At 41.1% G+C, this 22,298-nt stretch overlaps 1 protein-coding gene across 3 annotated transcripts; it reads right to left on the reverse strand.

Annotated features, from left to right (window-relative positions):
- Nucleotides 1–1,298: 1,298 nt before the first annotated feature.
- SLC25A32 (solute carrier family 25 member 32) lies at nt 1,299–22,036 on the reverse strand. Of its 3 annotated transcripts, none has more exons than XM_042923337.1 (7): nt 21,883–22,036; nt 17,361–17,511; nt 15,526–15,611; nt 14,053–14,213; nt 13,032–13,145; nt 12,343–12,488; nt 1,299–1,433 (listed from the first exon to the last, which is right to left on the reverse strand). In XM_042923337.1, exons 1-7 carry the CDS (start codon nt 22,034–22,036, stop codon nt 1,385–1,387), a joined length of 861 nt encoding a protein of 286 aa, XP_042779271.1. In that variant the 3' UTR covers nt 1,299–1,384. The 3 variants fall into 3 exon arrangements, with proteins under 3 accessions (XP_042779271.1, XP_042779270.1, XP_042779272.1); XM_042923336.1 differs by lacking the exon at nt 1,299–1,433 and adding an exon at nt 9,827–11,426; XM_042923338.1 differs by lacking the exons at nt 1,299–1,433; nt 21,883–22,036 and adding exons at nt 9,827–11,426; nt 20,415–20,561.
- Nucleotides 22,037–22,298: the final 262 nt, after the last annotated feature.

The following is a 22,298-nucleotide window of genomic DNA, read 5'->3' on the forward strand; positions in this document are numbered from 1 at the left end:
TCAGAAAGAATTCATGATGAAGGAAGTACAGGTATCAGACTGATAAAATTAAGTGAATCCTGGTTCACTAAAGTACTTTATCTTAAATAAGGCTATAAAACAATAACAACAGGGGCACCCGGACGGCTCAATTGGTTAACCACTCGACTTTTGATTTGGGCTCAGGTCATGATCTCATGGTTGTGAGATCGAGCCCTGAGTTGGGCTCCACACTGAGCATGGAGCCTGCTTAAGATTTTCTGCCCCTCCCTCACCTATGTGCACACGCACGTGCTCTCTCTCTCTTAAAAACAAAAACCAAAAAAACAAAACAAACAAAAAACAATAACAAAGTCTCCTAGTTTTTGGCCTGCAAACAATGACCTAGAAATGATGACCAGTCTAGTAACACATTCCATTTCCTACTAAAAGGAACTAAGGCTGCTTGGAGAAATGGGTGATTTCAGCTCTGGGGCAGGAAGTGTGCAGTATGAGTCTGGAACATCTTGGCATAGTGGAAAACAAGGCAACTATGAAAGATAACTGAAAAGGAGCCAATTGAATTGATTCCCACTGGCAAAGATAATACAATTTAAGGATCAGTAAAGATAATAATGGCAATGGTTTGGGGCGCCTGGGTGGCTCAGTCGATTGAACGTCCGACTTCCACTCAGGTCATGATCTCACGGTTCGTGAGCTCGAGCCCTGCGTTGGGGTCTGTGCGGACAACTTGGAGCCTGGAGCCCGCTTCAGATTCTGTCTCCCTCTCTGTCTCTGCCCCTCCCCAGCTTGCACTCTGTCTCTCCCTCTCTCAAAAATAAATAAACATTAAAAAAAGGGTTTTTTTTAAATAAAAAAAAATAATGACAATGGTTTGCAACACGTCAAATGTGTTTTAATGCAGGAGTTCATAATGAGATGAACATAAAATTCATTGGTCAACCTGGAGGATGCCAGGAAACCAACTTGTCACTGTGAAAATTGGTAAATAGGAAAAAACCAAGCATTTATTCTGCTTTCTCTATATGAACTGTATTTCTGGGTAACCAAACTGTTGATGAAGGGACATTTCCCCTTATAAAAGTGTGTGTGTGTGTTTTATAGTATTTTATAGGGTGTATTGGCATAGGTAACAAATGAAGAGTGATAGAATTAGAATATCAAATTTTCAACCCCTCATGTATTAAGAGATCTGGCAACGATCATCAATGACTGATAACATTCCAAAAAGTGAGGCACCAGACTATGTATCTCTTAATGAAAATACGTAACACCACTCAAGGAGTAGTTTTGCCAAGAAACAATCAAACTTGGATTGATTTAGTCTCCAGATATAGCCGTTAGATTTTAGGAAATACAAGGGATAGAAGAACATGCTAATTGACATGACAGAATCATAGCAAATCTAGACTATGGGAAACTTGAAAGACAACCTGGTTTCTTCAACAAATAAACTGCAAGAAAAGAGAAAGAAAAAACGTATTAAAAGAGATTTACTATCATCTCAATCCATTTAGATGTTTTTACTTTATTTGGATGCTTGAGATAGTTGAAGACATTTGAACACTAACTGGATATTTGATATCAAATAATTACATATTTTTTAGGTGTGATAAAAGTATTGTGGCTATTTTTTAACTTCTTTTTTAAAATGTTTATTCATTTTTGAGAGAAAGAGCATGAGTGGTGGAGGGGCAGAGAGGGGGTCAGAACAGAGGATCTGAAGCAGGCTCTGCACTGACAGCAGAGAACCTAATGTGGGTCTTGAACTCACGAACCTGAGCTGAGATAGGACACCCAACCGATTAAGCCACCCAGGTGCCCCTTTAAATTCTTTTTTTCTTTTATTTTATTTTAAAGTAATTTCTATGCCCAAGGTGGGGCTCGAACTCACAACGCTGAGATCAAGAGTCCCATGCTCCACTGACTGAGCCCACCAGGTGCCCCATATTGTGGTTATTTTTAAATAGTGCTTATCTTTTAAAGATAATAATACTGGAATATTTAAGGTAAAGTGATATGATGTCTGGAATTTGCTTCAGAATAATCTGGAAAGGAAAAGAGGGTGAGAAGGAATCTCGATAAAATAATGTTGAAGACAGAAGTTAACCAAGATGGGTAAAAATTTTGAGAAATGGGACTGGGATTAAGGACATTTTGGGTGGGGACAAGAACATTAGTTCAGACGTCTTTGAATTGGCAAAGGTTGTGAAGATATTTATGTCCCATGTGAATGCCTATCAAAGGATGTCCATTGCAGAGGAGGCTCTTAATACTGAGACGGACAAAATAACACACTGTCAGTGTCAGCTTCTTTCCCCAGCCACTCCAGTGCTGGTTCAATGGACCCACGAACAAAGAAGCCATGGTGGCAAAGATGGAGGCTATGTTCAACAACACAGAATCTTAAAGGCTAGCCTGATGGAGTACCTGGGTGGTTTAGTCGGTTGAGCGTCTGACTCCTGATTTCGGCTCAGGTCGTGATCTCAAGGTCGTGGGATCGGACCCCTCGCCAGCCTCCATGTTGGGCTCCATGTTTCTCGAGGGGCCTGTTAAGGATTCTCTTTCCCTCTCTCTCTGCCCCTTCCCCACACTCTCATGCACTTGAGCACTCTCTCTCTCTCTCTCTCTTAAAAAAAAAAAAAAAAAAATGCTGGACTGGCTAGTGTTACTGCTGAGTAGAGACTAGCATTGAGTATGTAACACTGGCACCATTCCCTGAGGGGACAAGTGAGCCACTTAGTGGACCTCTTCTACCCTGGAGGGGAGAGATTCATTCTCATGGAAATAGACATATATTGAGGATATAGATTGCTCTCTGTGCCCCTGATACCATTCATGGACTCACAGAATGCCTTAACCACTCTCATGACGTTCTACCCAGCACTGCTTCGGATCCAGAAACCGCATTTTACAACAGAGAAGTGCAACAATCGGGCTCACCCCATGGAATTAACTGGCATTACCACATAGCTCATACATTAGACTATCAGGCTAGTCTAAATGAAAGGTGAAATGGCTGACTGAGGACTCATCATGGTACCAGTTGGCAGACAATATCCTAAAAGGATGGGGCTCTGTCTTACAAGTTGCAGTACATGCTTGGACCAGAAATCATTACGTGCTGTTCTCTCTCCTGTAGCCAGAATGCAAGCACTCGAAATGAGAATAGCTTCTCACACTATTATACCTAATAACTCATTTGCAGATTTTTTGCTTCCCTTGCTGACAATGTTGAACTCTGCCGGTTTGGAGATCTTATTCTCCCTGCGGGGAATTCCAGCCGGGGACACAACAATAGTTCCACTGAATTGGAAGATGAGACTGTACTAGTTTTCTGTTGGCTGCACAACTAATGTAGTAGATTGAAACAACACAAATTTATCTGTCTCATGGTTTCTGTGGGTCAAGGGTCGAGGTACAGATTAGTTGAGTCCTCTGCTCACAGTGTCACCAGGCTGAAATGAAAGTGTTGGCTCAGTCATCTCATCTGAGGCTCAGGATCCTCTTCTCAGCTATGTGATTGTTAGCAGAATCTGATTCCCTGCAGTCGTGTTGTTAAGAAAACCTTGTTTTCTTGCTGTCAGCTGAGGACTCCTTTCATCTCCTAAAGGTCCCTCCCAGGTGCTGGATATGTGGCCCCTCCTCTTACAACATGGCTGTTTTTCTTCCAGACCAGCAAGAGAGTGCTTCTGCTTTTAAGGGTTGCCTATTAAGTAGGTTGGACCCACCCAGAATAATCTCCTTTTGGATTACAGCCAACTGATTACAGACCCTAATTACACTTATAAAATTCCTTTTGCCATATAACATAGTCATGGGAGTTTATATCCAGATATATTTACTGGTCCCAAAGATACATAAGCAGAAATAGGTTGTTTACATCAGGGGGCAGGGATCATGGAGTCCGTGTTAGAAGCCTACGTATACACAGACTGCCACCTGACCATTTTGCACTCTTTAGACCACTGAACCAACAGGTGAAAAACAGGTTAATCTATTGACTTTACTGACGGCTCCCAATTACCAAGGGAAATTGTTTGCTGCTTTGGTGGAAGCAAGGACTATGTTTGGAACGCAGGAGACTTTCCCAGGTTCTCCTCCATGCCCACGATTAATGGAAAGCTACAGGAACCAAAAAAGTCAGAGTGATTGAGGACCCAGACCTTTTGGGAAGGAGGATTTGGATCTACTTCACCAGGTAAAGAACCCAGAACTGTGAGCTCTGGCTGTGGTCAAGGAAAATGTGGAATGGGTAAAGGCAGAAGCTATAGATCTCAACTATGACCTTGTGAACAATGACAGAAACCAAGACTGTGGTAACTTTGGATATTTTCTCTTTGTTCTATGCATGTTTATTTATAGGGGCTAATCCTTTTCTCCCTTTCTCCCCTTCCCATTTTTATTTTATATAAAAGTTGGTGGAGGTCAACTTTACAATGTAATCTTCAGTTAAGAAAATATTCAGTGGGACCATGACTGAATTTGAGGAGGAATTAATATATCCAGCAATGGATTCACTGACTGTTGTGCTTTGTGTTTTCTCATTTGGGGGAAGAGCAAGCACTTCACCTATCAGGATAGCTCTACATGCTAGGCTAAAATACAGAGTTAGTTGCTTTGTTGTTGGGCAGGAATTAGATTGTGTGTAAAAGGGTGCAAATGGAAGCCAAATACTCAAAAGGGTCAATTAAGCTACTTATCCATTTATTACTTCGGAGCTCTAAATTCATTCTTCAGTACCTACTCTGTGACAATGGACTGGACTCTCTTTCTCCTTTAGAATGAGCCTATCAATGGGGCACCTGGGTGCTCAGTCAGTTGAACATCCAACCCTTGATTTCGGCTCAGGTTGTGATCCCAGGGTTGTGGGATCGAGTCCTATGTTGGGCTCTGCGCTGAGTGTGGAGCCAGGTTGGGAATCTCTCTCTCTCTCTCTCTCTCTCTCTCTCTCCTTCTCCCCTGCTTGCACTCTCAAAAAAGAAAAGAAAAAAAAAAAAGAATAACCCCGTTAAGTAGAGCATACTAGAGGAACATCGCAGAAGAAGGAAGCTGGTCTTCCTGGTTTCAGAGTGCTGCCATTTGCATTTTCTTGCTCGTGTCAGTAGGGTGTGTGTCTATCTGGTGGTGCCTTGCTCCAGTTGCATATCCAGAATGCAGTCCTTTAACTACCTTGCAGCCCCACCCCAAGAGGCCTAATTATCTTGCTGCTGTTGAGAGGGTCACCACAGAGTCCTGGCTTCTGCTGTGGCAGCGCCCCTGACTCCCCAGTGCGCCCATCCATAAGTCTTGGCTTGCTTGCCCCTACAGAGTTGTTCCTGTAGCCTTTCCAATGTGAGCAAAGTCTGCCCTGGTTTTGCACCTGCAAAAATGTCCCAACTTCCCTGGCAACCTGCTCACTAGCCTTGGCTTGCTTGTGTCCTTGGGGATCATTTCCTGTTTGTCAGGTAATTCTAAACCAGCTCAGGCCCAGGAAACCCAGCAGAGTTTCTCATCATCCAGTGCTTTGCAAGCGCACCTTCTTCAAGAAGTCTGAATGTCAGAGGGGACCCTCTTCCAAGCTTGTCCTTCCTTGGCTACTCTCTCTCGGCCTTCGGGTACTGTTTAGAGTTCCCATAATGCAGTTACCTAATCTTCTCCTGGTTAAATTTGCTGTCTGTTCTGTCTCCGGGTTGGACTTAGACTTGACAGGTGTGACTTACCTGGTTGGAGTTGGGGACAAGGAAGGGAGCATGAGTGGTGCTTTCTCTCCTCTTGGGGGACAAGCTGCTCACAGAGAGCATGACTTCAGCCCCCTTTCTCCTTGCTGTGTTGTACAAGGACAGGCTGTAAGAAGAGTCTTGGTTCAGTGCTGTCTGTGGCTGGATAGGTATATCTGTATGCCTCTGAGGTTTGGTTTAAGGAAGGCCTCTTTCCCACAGACACAGAAGTCTCATTCTCTAATTTCAGCCTTACTACTACTAAGGATAATATTTCATGCTCCGCTTACCTTGTATATTTATGAATTAGTTTAAAACCTGGGTGGGAAAGAGGTTAATGTGAATCACTTTAACAAAAGCATCTTGTTGCTTTTTTGACATGCCGGGTGTGAATTAGTATTATTATTTTCTAGCCTTGAATAGAACAAGCCTAACATCACAATTAACATATAGTGAAACTCAATATAAACACAAAATCTTGTAATATCTGATGTCAGAAAATATACTGGGGACAACTTTCAAATCATCTATCTTTTGTACAGTTGGGCCTTCTACTGTAAGCAGATTTTATCTAAGTCTCCTGGTCAGTCTTCCTCTTTTATGCTTTTCAGAGTGAGTTGAATACTTTTTTTTATAAATATTAAGTAACAATGTTTTCTATTAAAGATATAAACATTTTCAAGAACCTATACAACATATGGAAGGATCACAAAGTGCTTTTTCCTAAAGGTGACATCAATTTCCATAGAAACAAGATTTCAACATCATGATAGCTGATGGGCAAATGACCTATAGACTTCAGGGACTGGATCACAGATTCTGTGTCATCGGGGAAGTTTTCAGTTGCAGTGAGTAACAGACCTTAGAGTGGCTTAAAAAATAAAGGAAATTTATTGGTTCACTCAATGGGAAACTATAGAGGTACATGTAGCTAGGGGTCGGAACGGATCTAGAATCTCCTATAACATGACTTATGACCTAGTTTCTTTTCTTTCAATTCTTATTGTCCTCTCTTTGGTGTTGGCTCCATTTTGGACAAACTTCCTTTCCCCAACTCATGATCTTAAATTGGCTTTGAGGAGGGCTGTGAATTACACAAATCCTAAGTTGTGAAACAGCAGAGAGAGAATCTTTGTCACTATACACAGAAAAAAAAAAAATAGCTTTTAAGAGTGACTCTGACTGGACCAGTTTAGGTAATTGTGTCAATTCCAAACATTCATTATGAACAGAGATTGCACATTCAGATTGGCTCTGCTCATCAGGGCCATCTTCTGGGGCAGGTGAGGCCAATTCCGTCTAAATCTCAAAGGTGAGAACGGAGGGAGTGGGGAGGTTCTGACAAGAAATTCCAGCTACTAGTCTCAGAAGGAAGAAAAACAGATGCCAAGCAGCCAATAAGAGGTATTCATGACAGGTACTTTCACAGTCTGTTTCTTATTCACTCATTTGAAAAGAAATTCAAGACTCAACCCAAAGTAACCCAAAACCTCACATTTTCTGCATGTTAAATAACACATTTTTACAAAAGACAAAGGTTAAATAAATCATTTCACGGTATTTTATTTCCGTAAGCAATTTTATAATCACCAAAGAGGCCTTGCTATTGAAGGGGTAATCATACTCTACCTGGAGGATTTTACATTCGGTGACGTGTCCACATTCAAAAGACAAACCTTGCTCTGGTGCCTCATGAACTCGAACATATTTTTTAGTCGGTACCCTTTTTCTAGTATGGTGTTTAAAAAACATGACTTTCTAAAATTGCCATATTACAAAAGCACATAAGGAAACATAATATAACCTTTTCACAAGGCATGGCACCCAACACAATCTTGGGTTCACATTCTACCATATGTTCGTTCTCTGATGCAGAGCTCCGACAAGCTTTCTTTTGGTCCGTATCTTAATCTTCAAGCATTCTTACAATCATGTTCTGGTTTTCCCTTGGCCAACCTCCCCCACCCCCCCACCTGCACCCCTTCCTAGACTCCCAGCACTTTCTTTCAAGCTAAAGTTCTCTACCTTTCCTTTATCTGCTGAAATCCAAGAGCGAGCCTAGAGTGAAATGGATACTTGCAATCTGCCCCACCCAGATTAGCTGCTTGCAATCTGTCTTCAGCCTCTACAATTTGAATCTGCTGAAAGTTATCAGTGACACTCATCTTCAACCCACTAGAATATTTACACCGTTGATAACCCCTTCCCTCAGAGTTTGCTCCTCTTATCTGATTGGTCTTCTGTCACCCCTAAGATGTAGCCGGGTCTCTCTGTTCTGAGACTCACTTCTCTTTTATCCATCACATAAAACCCAAACACATTTAGCGAGACTCTGAAAGTTCTCATGTTCTGGTCCCAATCTTTCAGCTGTCTCTTCCATTTCTTCCTTTTATTACCACATTGACAACACACTGCTCAAGACAGGTCACCTATGCTTTCTTTTTTCCCCCGTGGTTCCCTTTGAAATCTCTACCTTCAAGGCCAAGCTTCAAGTTTTCCCTTCCATGAAGCCTGTTCTAGTCTCCCCCCCCCCACCACCCCCAAGCTATAAACTACCTCCAACTCCCATCAACCAGGTCCACGCTACCCAACAGGTCTTGACTAGGTATTTGTGAAAGCTTCCTAACTAGTTAGTAACCCTGTTTCTTGTCTGTCTCCTAATAGTTTCTTTAAAAAAAAATTTTTTTAATGTTTATTTTTGAGAGAGAGAGAGAGAGAGAGAGAGAGAGAGCGCGTGCACCAGCGGGGGAGGGGCAGAGAGAGAGAGAGAGAGAGAGAGAGAGAGCGCGCGTGCACCAGCGGGGGAGGGGGAGGGAGGGAGGGAGAGAGAGAGAGAGAGAGAGAGAGAGAGAGAGAGAATCTGAAGCAGGATCTGAGCTGTCAGCACAGAGCCTGACGCGGGGCTCGAACCCATGAGCTGTGAGATGACCTGAGCTGAAGTCGGATGCTCAACCGACTGAGCCACCCAGGCACCCCTCCTAATTGTTTCTTCATACAATCACTAGAATGATCTCCCCCACAATCTAAACCCCTGACCATGGGCTAGAAGATCTGGCCCATGCTAATGTTTTTTGGCCCAGGGACACTGCTAAACACTTTACATGGATTAATCCATTTAATCTGATCAATAATCCTATGAGCTACATACTTTTAATAGCCTCATTTGTAGATGCTGTTGACCCACCAAATTCCTTTTACAGGGTTGGTGCACCCATATCCCAGCTGTTAACAGCTGTCTCCTCCCCTTCACCTTATTTTGGAGGATTGCTCTCGACTGAGGAAAGGGACCTAACCTTCCCTCTTCTGCCTGATGTAAGAACATAATAGCCCAGGCTCTCACCTCAGGGCAGGACAACCTCTGTGGTCCAACACATAGTGCATTGTCCCATAGGGTCAGGGTGATGATAAACTTCTTCCTTATCTTCTAGAGTCTCCTAAGAGCACTCCCTCAATAAATCACTAGCCCAAGCATCCTCATATCCTCCTTATCCACAAAGAACAAATCAAATCACCATTTTACATATGAGAAAACTTGAGACAGAGAGGTGAACTATTGGCCTGAGGCCAAACAGCAAAGGGGAAAGCTGAAATTTGAAGCCAATCCTGCATTTCTTTTCCACCACACAGTATGGGCCACCCTAACCTCACTCCTTCCCTCTAGCCAAATTAATTCCTGCCTCAGGGCCTCTGTATTTCCTATTTTCTCTGCCTAGAAGACTGTGTTTCCTCTATCCCATAGTGGTTTGCTTTCCTCACTTCTTTCAAAATGTTTCAAACACTACCCCTTCAAAAGAGATCTTTCCTTACTCTAACCATCCTAAGATAGCAACACTATTCCCAACTGTTTTAGTTCTATTTATAGCATTTAATATCTGAAACTGTACTATGCATATATTTGTTTTCTGTCACTCACACTAAAATGAAAATTCCTTGAGGGCAGGAATGTTGTCTGGGTTATTCCCTGCTGTATCTTCAGTGCTTGGTAACATACCTGGCACAGAGCAAGAACTCAGTTACGATTTGTTGTTGAATGAGTTCTCTTTTCTCAGAACCCTTAGAGGGCCTTGTAGAAATCTTCTTGCCCGTTCATCTAGGGTTGGAGTTATTTAACACTTATTTATTTATTTATTCTGCAAACTTATATGCTCTTAGAAGACAGAAATTATGTTTTATTAATTTGGGGGTACACAAGAAGCATTCAAATAATGGCACTACCTCTAAAATTCCAAACAGCAACTGCAGCCAGTATTTTGTATAGGGACTAACGTCAGGGATTCAGATGAATTATAGTAGTAAACCCAGAAGGATGAAAAAATACATCACATTTAATTTATAAAGTATTTCTGTGCATGTTACAAGAGATTATAGTAAATACAATTACTTACTGTTCCACATTTTTAGAACAATGCCATTTTCAAAATATAAAAAATAGACCTATCTTCGAAGAACCATTTAAATATGGCTTTGAAAACCACAATGTTTTATTTACAACTAGATGGAAGTGCAACAGCATTCATAGAAGTTTATGATAAATAAAAATATTATTCTGGCATCCTTTGGGGACAGGCTTTTATAGATATTTATAATGACTCATAAAAGTTAAATCAATAACGGCCATTAGTGTAACCTGTATTTAAACCTGAATATGAGCAACTAACCTAGACTAATCGTTTATTTGGGATCTGGACCCATACATCTCATAGTTGAAATAAGAAGTTAAAGTTTCCCATTTCCACACAGTTTCTCAACATACAGATCCCAATCATTCCAGTATGTGTGTGAGGTGATCTATTAGTGATTAATAGCCAATTAGTGACTTACAGCCAAATATTCTAAATAAGGGCAGACACAGCTGCATCTGAGTTCAGATTTTGTTAAGTTTAAGAAACAGCAAGTACCATTGTCAAAAAATATAATAACTGGATCCACAATTACATTTTAAGTTATGGAAGAGCCCCCAGGGAAAAAATTAATGACAGAATGACAACAAATATATTTCTCAAATGAATAGAAGTATATACGTCTCAAATTTCCCTAGTTAGCACATTCCAACTGAATTTAAACTAACGCACATTTACGGTGTTGTTGTTTTTTTTTCCCCTCACCAAAATTTCCCAATTCAAAAATGGTCTGGATTTAAGCAACAATTTTTCCAGCAAATCCTTCAAGTTTAATTTACTCTTGAAACAACGACAATTCTTTTCAGAAGCCATTTTCTTGCTATTGCACACAGACTGATTTTAAAGCCGATCCAGGCAAATGAGTTCACAAAAAGAAGCACATTCATCTAATCCATTTAGCAAATGCTGTGATCAGCTTCTACTTGAACACTAAAATAGAGAAATTTGTGAAATTCTCCACTTGACGTCAGTTTTACTGTCATGTGGATGGGAGCCATTTCTGGCAGAGGTAGCCAAGTCCCAAACATATGGGGAAGGCAAAGAGCAAAACAACATTGCAAAGTCTTAGCAGTTCTTTGACTTCTAATGATTATACACTAATTTCCATTATGAACCATGTTGCTGTGCAGCATTCTTCTGAGGTTTATACCTCAAACACAAAGGAGCAACTGCCGCGTTAAGCAGACGAATTGAGATGATCTTCTTCTAGCTTACTTTTTTTTCCTCTCTGAGGTCAAGTAGAAAATGTGAGACATTTTCATATACCACAAAAGTAATACAGCAGGCTGGGGTCACTCTAATCAAATTGGGGGCAATTCCTTTGTAAAATCCACCGATGCCTTCTTTCCTTTAAAAGGAAACATAGATAAATGCTTAATTTCCTACATAGCTGGCCTGAAGACACAAACGCTTAAATGACATATGGCATGGAACCAGCAGTCAAACCTCCTTGTGACTGTAGTCCATGTTTTCAATATCCTGAAGCAAGGTAGTTTATGAGCCATTTTACATTCCTTCCGTGGACTGACTCGGGAAGAGAGGGTAGGGACACTTCAAAACTGAGTAGTGCTTTAATGATAATCTTTCAAATGTCTCTAAATGTATAAACATGCAAGAGTATTAACTGATCTAATATAGGCATTAACAATCTTACAGCTTAGATAAATGGCAGACAACACTAAATATAGCACCCATAAAATAAAACTTTATTTCCTTAATGCCTAGAGTAGGAACTTGTCACTTGGGTTCTCGATAAATATTCAGTGAACTAAATTTAAACATTCTAAATATTCTGCTCTGGCCTTTTAAAGAGAAACATGGGGATATCTACCTATAAACGTTTATCTACATGCTGAAGAACAAGAACCTCCTTAATACACAGAGACAAGTATTTGCAAGTTATTGTGCAAGTAGCAGCTTAACTGCATTCAACTACGTTTTTTTATGACTTCCTATATTCATTCAATGCCATTCAAGTATTTTATAACCACTAAATTTTATTAATTTGTCGTACAGATCTCATTTGGTTCTTATAGCAACCCTGTCAGCCTAGATATTCTAAATTTACAAACGAAGAAATCAAGCCTCAGAGAGATTAAGTCTGTCTTTTTTTATGTAGTAAATGGGAAATGGAAAAGCAGGGGCCACCAGCCGTGTTTTCACCACAGCACGCCGGCCTTTACTATAAAACTAATGGCAACAAGACATTCTGAGATATGCAAGGTACCTCCTAAGAGCCATTCTGATATACCGCATACTCTCACCTCCATGTCTTTGCGATTACATCCAACACGCCCTTGTAAAACATGTGTTGATCCTGAAGACGAGCTCTCACAACTTGATATGGGTATGTTGCCGCTACGGCAAATATTTTCGATAGTGCTGCAACAGATATATATTCTACTGTGCTCTAAAATGACAACACAAAACATTTGTTTTTCCTTAAAACAGGATTTCTTTAAAAATACAGAAATAAAAATTATATAGGAAAACATGTAAATGGATCTTTAAGTGAAAAATATGGTTTCCCCCCTTAACACAAGCTCTGTGCAAATAAGGGGTTTTATTATTAATATTTGTGTGTCATTTGCCTATAAAATATTTAACTATAAATTAAATTAGTGGTAGTCATCATCATAGCAACATTACCAAAGTAAACGTGATAAAATTGCATCTATTAAATGCCCACAAAAGTAAATGATATCTTTTTTTTTTACATTTTTTTCTAACGTTTTTCATTTTGAGAGAGAGAGCGTTAGCGGGGGAAGGGCAGAGAGAGAGGGAGACACAGAATCCAAAGCAGGTTCCGGGCTCTGAGCTGTCAGCACAGAGGCTGACGTGGGGCTCGAACTCACAAACCATGAGATCACGATCTGAGCTGAAGTCAGATGATTAACCGACTGAGCCACCCAGACGCCCCAATGATATCCTTTTTTTTAAAGAACCATCTTACCAACTGGGCTTCTGGTAATCTATTGATATGCTGGTTGTATTTCAACTTCAACAATTCATATGCCATAAATTGAAGGGCACCATGTGATGTTCCAAACAGCCCAGGAATAAATCCCTAAAGGGAATGATGAAGGAGTATGAGGCAAGCTGAGGGCAAAGTACAAGTTAGTACCCGCCCCACCCCCCATCCCCCGTTTCAGGTGGGACATGTGTGATATTCCTTGGACACTCCAGGCTTCCCAACAAGAAAGGACAAACAACAAATGGTTAAACTGGTAAGAATCTCCACCAGTTTACCAGAAAAAGGCAATCGCATCAAAAGCCTAAAGTCCAAGAACTCCCTACTGTCTTAATGTTAATGCCTTGCTGGAGGGAAATATAACCTTAGCTAGACAAGTCTTCAACATGTGAAAGTCTCTTTGGAAACTCCCTCTTGACTTTATCTCCCTGAACTCCATAAAATGGTCACCCCCCACAACCCCAATGCAGCTCTTCCTGCCCATGGGTCCTGTCCCCACACTTTAATAAAATCACCTTTTTGCACCAAAGACTTCTTGAAGAATTCTTTCTTGGCCATCAGCTCCGGACCCCATGAACCTCCCCATCATCCCAAGACTTCATCAGGGAACAATAAACACACACACACACACACACACACACACACACACACACACACAACAACTAAGCACCAAGCAAGTTCCCAAGGGACCACAGTTTCTAGGGAGGGTAGTAAGGAATGAGTGACTGTGATGTGTGACTTAGTGAATGGTTACTGTCCAAATTTTAGACAGGCCTTCTCGCACCCACCAGGGTCATGATGACATACCTTACGGTAAGGAGGATAAACAGATGAAAGTACAATTTCCATATTATATAAACCAGAATTTCAGTTTTCATTCAATTGCTTCTTGCCTGAGTCTGGTCTCTTTTCGGGACTGACTACAGGTTTTTCAGAACTCAGACAATAGAGCCAAGGGAAGTTACAGTGTTCGATTTTCCAAAATATATTGATAAGTCATTACCTTATACAATCCTCGCACACCTTCATACTTATATATTTTCAGAAGTGTATCAAACATTCCTTTATACTGTCGTTGTGAGGAGTTAACAACACCATTGTACTGTAACATAAGGCGAGTTTTTGTTACCCATAATGGGTTTGTAATGCAGAGGGTCATGGCTCCTAAAACCAAATTTAAATAAGATTACTCAGCATACAGGTAATTTGCCACTTGTGACAATCCAGATTAATGACAGTCCAGTAATATAAACAATGGGGTTGCCCAGGGGCTGTACCTACAACAGTGAGAGCAAGTCTCTGAGGCACAGTCTTAGGGTTAAAGCGTAGCCATAGTTTTGGTGGTCAGAAAAAGTTCCTCAGTTAGTGGGAAGTAGATTAAAAGGGAGCTGGAAATGTGAAATGCTTTCCTTTTGAGGTGTTGAGGACAGCAGAGACATCCTGGCTCTTAACCAATACAGCCTGGAGTAGAGAAACAATGAAAGTCCTGGGAAGCAGACTCTGACAGCAGATATAAACATTTAGGAGAAGGATATGGTATGACCCAGATGGGCTGATGATCAGGGGAAAAGGACCAGGAATCCAACACCTCAATAATCTCTGCATGTGCACGCATATCCACCCCGACTTTCCCACAGCCCTCCTCAAATCCATTCAAAGTAGCTACGCATCTCAAAAATTAGAGAACTATAAAATAAATTTTACATTCTTTACAGAAAGTGACAATTTTGTATATGTTAAGTTTTCCATTTGCTGAGTTTCCTCAATAGTCCGTTATTCCTCAAACATTTATTAAGTCCCATGGTAATTCAGGTCTGTGCTAGCAGCTAGGTATTCAAAATGAGATTTTGTTCGGACGAGAGCTATCAGTAAATAAGGTGTCAAAGTATGAGTTATAAAGACATGAGTCCTACTTTGCTTCTCTCTTTGAAATATTACACATCCATGAGGCAGTTAAACAAGGGTACTAAACTGTCTAATTTAAAAACTGAAATTATACCTTAATTGAAGAAAATATACCAAATTATCTTAAACTATCAGGAAGTTGTAACTTTTCTAAATTTTACTTCCTTTGTGATAACTAAAATTCTTGCAATCTGTCCAGAGTAACCAATAAGAACAGTTGCTTTCTAAGATATTCCATGTGATAACTGATCAGATAGATAAGCATAATTAAACTCTACCGTTCAAAGGGGGGAAAAGGCAAATAAAACAAAAACCCAAAGTGAAAATCAAGTTAGAAGTTAATGTTTTAGGGGCACCTGGGTGGCTCAGTTGGTTAAGAGTCTGACTTTGGCTCAGGTCATGATCTTGCAGTTTGTGGGTGTGAGCCCTACATCGGGCTCTGTACTGACAGCTCGGAGAGCGGAGCCTGCTTCGGATTCTGTGTCTCCCTCTCTCTCTGCCTGTCCTCTGCATGCACTCTCTCTCTCAAAAATAAAAAAGTTGATGTTTTATATTTCACACACTGCCTTACCAGCTTCAGCAGCCGAGACGAGGTATTCTGTTGCCTCTAAACGATCAGCTCTTCCTTCTGTCTTGTATGATTTGATGGCATTGTAACTAAAAGAATTAAACATGAGCAGTTTGATAAATATTTGAATAGGTATCACAAAGCAGTAAAGTCTGTTTGAAAATGTGTGTAATTTAACAGCAGTACCCCAAAAGTAAACGTCCATGCCCAAGGCAAGCACAGTTTCAAGAGTGGATTTGCTGGAAATGGTTTACCGTAAGAGTTTGCCACCCCTTCCTGCAAATGTATATGGGTAGCACTACACATGCAAAATATTTTCATCACGTACTCATCACTTAAGAAAAACAATAGGAAAACTGGGAGGGGGAAGGCTGTAGCAGTGGTGAGGCAATTGGGCACACAAGACAAAACGATATGTTCAGGGACTATGGAGCAGACTACAAGGACCATAAGCAGCACACAAGTAATCATAATAAAGACAATACAGACGGTGTCATAAGAGATTGAGAAACTACGGCTGAGATCACAGAAGGCTTGTGTAGGAGGCGGCACTGGCCGGGCACGGAGACGGGTAGTTTCAACAGGGAAACAGATGAACATGAGCAAAGGCTGTAATAAGGGTGGAGGGAGAAGATGGAAAATTGAATCACACTTGAGTGGCACACTGACATTTGGGCTTTACTTGGCAGAAAATCGAGAGGCCACCCAATGTTTCTCAGCAGAGAAGTCGAATCAGCCTATTCTCTCTAGCTCCAATTTCCATTTTCCTCTGGGAAGAAGACTTCAGCTACAAAAAGCCTTCCAAACTCTACCAATACCATTCTAACATGAAACAAGCATACTTTTATAAGAAATTCTCATTACACACACCTTGCGTTCATAGGGCTTGTCCTTAGAAACTCTCTTTGGAGAGCCTACACAACTCCAAATTCATAAAAGAAGAAATTTTATATGTATAGTTTCACATCTAGGTTTGTCTTAGAACTGCAGAAAAATACATTTTTTAACCATACGAAGGTTAAATGTTACTTTGCATTCACTTAAAAATATCTTCAGGTTGTGGTTTGCATACTGCCATAAAAGTATTGGAGGGCAAGTCGAATATGTAACACAAAAGAGAAAAAGGCCGATAGACCAGGTATTGATGTTCTCTTAAAAATGCCATGTATTAAAACAAAGAAAAGCCTCTCCATTCCTGGATTCAGTTTCAAATTATTAGAGGCATCTGTGGAATGCCCACACTCGGGCACACTCACTAAGCTCAATGTACCTGTCACAGGTGCTTTCAGTGGCTTCTGCAATGGACATGAGGACGGTGAGGAGACCTGACAGGTGAGGGAGGAAGGAAATGATGAAGGAGGGAAGATGACGGTGCAGGTCAAGTTAAGAGGCAAGATGGGATGTGCCTCAAACTCTTTTAGCCAGGCACTGGCTTTTTACTTTCTGTTCCCAAGAGGGAGCTCCCTTGGTATGTGTTCTTATGGGGACCCCGAGGCCTGTCCTCCTCCGAGGCCTGTCCTCCTCGGCTTTCTTACTTCATCAGGAATCCGAAGTATTTTGGTAAGGCATCTTCCTGAACTCAACTCACAGAAGTGGCTTCTGTAGGTAAGAGCATTTCTCCATCTCACCCTTTCACCTTCTTCCTATTAAGAACTTTCTTCCAGACCAAATGCCTCTGATAATAGCTGACAGAGAATGACATAAACACTGTGCTCTTTCTGACCCTTCCCATTCAAAGAAACTGATTAAAGGACTCATCTTGCTTCATCAACTGAAATGTGAAATCACTAAAAACAAAGTTTCTTTTTAATACTGTAAAATCTTCCAGATCTACTCACAAGAAAAAGTAGAGTCCCCAGGATAAACCTGCACCCCACACATTTGGGGTTACTCCTTGGTAAAGTCCCCGTAGTCCATCAAGTTTCCAAATGGTAGTCAAGCAATGCACAATTCCTTTATATTTTGGTCTCAGTTCCAATCCATCACTCACTGCAGTAAAGGCACAAAATTAGGTGAGAGGAAAGTTCTAGCCCCGAATCACATATAAACATAGACATCACACAGTCATATTAAGGAGGTAAATTCAGAAGAAAACTCTTTTTAACGTTTATTTATTTATTTAGAGAGAGGGGGCAGGAGAGAATCCCAAGCAGGCTCTGCGTTCTCAGCGCAGAGCCCCATGAGGGGCTCGACCTCCCAAACTGTGAGATCATGACCTAGGACAAAATCAAGAGTCAAATTCAAGACGCATAACCAACTGAGCCACCCAGGCACCCCTGGACTGAACTTCTCTACTGACAGTCACGGCTCCTCTCAAGGTGGCCCTCTCTCAATGACTTTCTCCCTTTGACCTTTGGCCCTTCAGGTGGCAAGAGCCCAAGCTCTTTCTAGCTCCAGAATATTGCAGTATTCCCAGTGGTTCTGCTATAATCTCATATCTTTGTAAATAGTCTTTTCAAGCACCCCCCATGCCCCAGAATTATCTTATTTTGAATGTGCCTTCTGTTTCCTACATGGAAATGGAATGAAAGAGAATGTCAAATTTATAATCTAGGTAATATTTTTATAAAACTGATATTTTACTATATATAGTTTTGCATACTTTTTTCTTCACTCAAGACTATATTGTGAGAGTTCCTGTTATTAAATAGGCCTCCAAAAGATTTTTAAAAATGATATGATGGTTTTCCCTCTCATAGATACCCTATCATTTGGTTAATCATTCTCCTAGTTGACCTGAAAGCTGTTCTCACTTTTTTACTATTAAGAGGTCTCTAGTGAATATGCTGTATAACATTTCATACAAATTGCTATATCCTTAGAATTAACTATTAGAATGGGCATTAATATGGGTCAAAGGTTATACATACATACTGAAACTGCCCTCTAGAAAGCTTATACAAATAACAGTCCTCTAGCCATGTAAAAGTATGCCCAGTTCACCGTCCCCTTTGCTGCTACTTCATTGTGCATAATGGAGTCTGGCTGAGAATCACTGTTTACCATTACCAGGGAAAGGGAGAAAAGCCAATTTCTTTCATCATTAACCTGATAATGTTACACCATGAAATGAGATTAAAGTACATGAGGCTTTGTCAGGAGACCTGGGTTTGAGATCTAACTTCCCTAATTAGCTACACGATTTTAATCTTTCTGAGTTATAGCATCCTCATTAAAAAAAAAAAAAAAAAAAATGGGGATAAATATCCCCTAACTCACAGGTTGTTGGGAAGTTTATACAAATTTAAAAGCAAGTAACAGAGGGACTAGCTCTCAGGAAATGTTTGGCTGTGTATGTCATAATCTTTCTGATGCTTCTCTTGAATTTCACTTCTTTTAGTCTTCTGATAATTTTTTTCCTAAGTACCTTTCCATTTCCTTTAAATAATAAAGTCACAACATAATCTCTCTCTTGAGGTAAAAAACAAAACCATAAAAAAACCATCTTTGCCTTTTCATAGGTATGAACCACTGATTTCTTCATTATTTTGACAAGTCACTTAATTTGTAAGACTTTTTAGACTCAGTAATAGGCAACACTATTCTGTACCTTATACTTACCCCGATACTATAATCTTATCTACCCTAGTTAGGGACAAATCTTTAAACATGAAAAACATTCATTTGTATGCATATTATTTTATTTAAAAAAAACTATTTATTGACTCCTTATATTGCCAGGCAAAGGGGCAATATAAACTTAAGTAGGACACAAATCCTGACCGTGAGGTCAGATACAGTCTTCAAGACAAAACAGAGCAGCAACAACACGGCAAAGTTATGAGCACTATGGTAAATGAAGTGCTACAGGATTACAGAAGAAACACAAATAAATGTTCTGTACAGAAGGAACTGGGGACATGCAGTCGAGTGACGGGGAAAATGAGAGAGAAGACGTTAGCATAGAGCCTTGAAGATTGATGAGAAACTTGTCTTTGGGGAAAGGAGAGAAAGGTTTATCTCTAGACAAGCTCAAGAGCTGGTGTAAATCCAAGGAAGCACCGCAGTGCCTGGCACTGTTCGGGAGAACATTAGGGACTTGGTATAGCTACAGTATACAGGGATGGTAGGAAATTTGGCTGGAAATAGGGCAAGAACCTGTTACAGTCTGAACTGTGTCCCTCCCAATCCACTGAAATCTGATTTGGGTCTCCACCCCACTACTGCAAGTGCCCCAAAGACCCCAAAGAGCACTTTGGGAGTCCTCTCTTTCTCACCAACCATTTAGTAGCACCTACGACTGTCTACCTCCTAAACATACTTTTGTGGGCTACTTTTACACCACACTCTCCTGATTTTCCTCTTTTTTCTCGGGCCACCAAATTTCCTTTGCAGCCCCCTTCCACTGCAACACTTAACGCTGTGACCCTGAGTCAGTTACTTGATTCCTCTGTGGCTGAGTTAGCTCATCCACAAAATGGGAGAAATAACAGAACCTAACTCTAAAAATTACAATGGGTTAATAAATATAAAGCCATTAAAATCATGCCTAGCAAACATTCAGGAAGTATTAGTTTAAGCCACTGGGTCTTGCAATACTATATATACATAGGCAAATCAACTATTTTGATTCATCTTCCTAAATTTTCCTTTTCTATCACCACTTACACTTTATTATGACAAAGTCCTTTGACTCCTAGATCTTTAATTTTGTCTTCCCATCTAATCTCAATTATCTTACCTGCCAATCTTGGCCACACTGGTCTCCTAAGACTTTCCCCAAAATGGGAAGGTTACCGATCTTTTCAGACACCATGAATCCCCTTTCTTCATGCACAATCTTCTTCATAGCACAATCTTAAACTCACCAAGCCAACACTATTCCTCCATGATCATTTCAACTGTCACCTCTTCTCCTAGACAAAACCCTAGAGACACCGAGTCATACAAGCCTACAGCCATGTCCAAAATTCTTCTCTTCATGTTCAAGCCACTGTCTACTTGGAATTCTTAGAGGTAGAATGGTGAATGGTTAAGAGTCAAAGGGTTCTAGAATTAGACTGGCTGGGCTCAAATCCCACAGCTACCATTATAAACTTGTGACTTCAGCAAGTTAGTCAACTTCTATTATTTTCATTTGTATAACAGGGATAATAAATTCACAGGGTTGTTCAGAGTAGTAAATCAGAGAATTTACTAAAAACTTTAAGTTCATTGCCTTGCTCTTAGTAAATGCTCAATGAATGTTACTTGTTATAATTTTTATTTGTGCACACTTCACAAACTCCACGGAAGTTACATGCCTTTCTGGGTTTTCTTCTAGGGAGTATACTCCATAATTTTCACGGACTGTCCTTCATAGAATGGCTTGTCTTCTTTCCAACTATCAAATTATCAGTCTTTCTACGTGGAACTTCAAGATCTAATGGGACCCATACAGATGGTCATCAGCAATCTATAATTTTCTTGATAGTCTACTCGTATTTGGATTTATTCCATTTTGCTCTTGATTTCATGTTGTCTAGAATTATCTTTTATGTGACTAAGACTCAAGCCTATAATTTACACTGTAAGTTCCCTGAGGACAAGAACTTTAAGTACTTTGTATTCCATACAGCGGTCGACAAATATTGAGAACAATACGTATTATTGTTCTGACTCTTGAAGATGGACCACTTCTGCAGACCTAATTCTCAAGGCAGAACTTGTGGTAGTAAGAAAACCAAACGTCAGAAAACAGTTTCCCAGTAGTTATCAAGACCTTCTCTGAAACTATCTCCTCCAGAATTTACTGTTGAGTTTAACTTCTAAAGTACTTTGCAAAAACTCAGATTCACTTAACTCAATGCACTTAATTCAAGAAACGTAAATTTAAAACACAGTATTTGGATTCGAGCTAACTATTCCTTCATAGGATCTTGTACCACACTATAAAACACCAAAAACCTTCAAGAGAATCCTATCCCAAATCTATTCCTAAGCACCTGCTGAAGATTACGCCCTACTCTAAGCAACGGTTCCGCAACTGCCAAACACGTGGCTACCTTAAGATTTCAAAGTACCTCCAAGGGTGAATGATTTGCACGTGTGAGGGCTAAGCCCTAAAACGTGACAATCTTTTTCTTATTTTACAAATCAGGCGTTGAGTCCCGCATCGTACCCAAAATGAACTTGTCTCAGGCTTTTCTACCCCTGCTCTCCATCCCTTAGATTCGGGAAGCGGGACGACGGCGGCCCGATCCCTTTCCCACGCTCCCCTTCCTCAAACCTAGTTCCAGGTGAGCCAGAACAGCATTTTCTTTAACGCTCGCTTGGTAGTATGAAGGAGGCAGGGGGGAGCAAGGCTTCCTTTTGCGCTTTTATCACCCAGTTCGGGATACCAGCAAGGATAAGGAGCCCGGGGTCTGAGTGGCCTCTTACCGGCGAAGCGGATCTTCACGAGGTCGAGCGGGTGCAGCGCGAGGTTGGACAGAACCCCGCCGCTCACGCCCGCTACCAGATTCTCGTACCGGACGTGGCGGAATATCGTGCTCCCCACCGACGACCCTGATCCCGACTGGCCCTGACCCGTCATAGTCCCAGGGCTCGCTGATACCACGCCCAGGGCCGCGGAGGTGGGCCGGGATGCAGTGACCGCCACCTTGGCGACGGTCACCCCTTAGGAGCAGAAACCTCAGGGGGAGGCCAGCCCACTTCCGGGACGGGCGCAAGTACGTGGTAACTAAGCGGAGAGACCCCAACGCAGAGCTAGCGTGAGAGGGGCAGGGCAGCACGTCACGCCAGCGGAGAGAGCGAAGGAGGCGGGGCGCCGTCCTCCGCCAAGTCCCCGCCCCGCC

This window comes from Panthera leo, chromosome F2 (assembly GCF_018350215.1).
Source record: "Panthera leo isolate Ple1 chromosome F2, P.leo_Ple1_pat1.1, whole genome shotgun sequence".
NCBI classification, from domain to species: domain Eukaryota; kingdom Metazoa; phylum Chordata; class Mammalia; order Carnivora; family Felidae; genus Panthera; species Panthera leo.

Coding starts and splice junctions, on each gene's coding strand:
- SLC25A32 (XM_042923336.1), bottom strand. CDS start 22,036: ATGACGGGTCAGGGCCAGTCGGGATCAGGGTCGTCGGTGGGGAGCACG. Junction 17,512..21,882: donor CGTGAAGATCCGCTTCGCCG/GTAAGAGGCCAC, acceptor CCTTTACTGCAG/TGAGTGATGGATTGGAACTG. Junction 13,146..14,052: donor GTGTGCGAGGATTGTATAAG/GTAATGACTTAT, acceptor CATTCCCTTTAG/GGATTTATTCCTGGGCTGTT.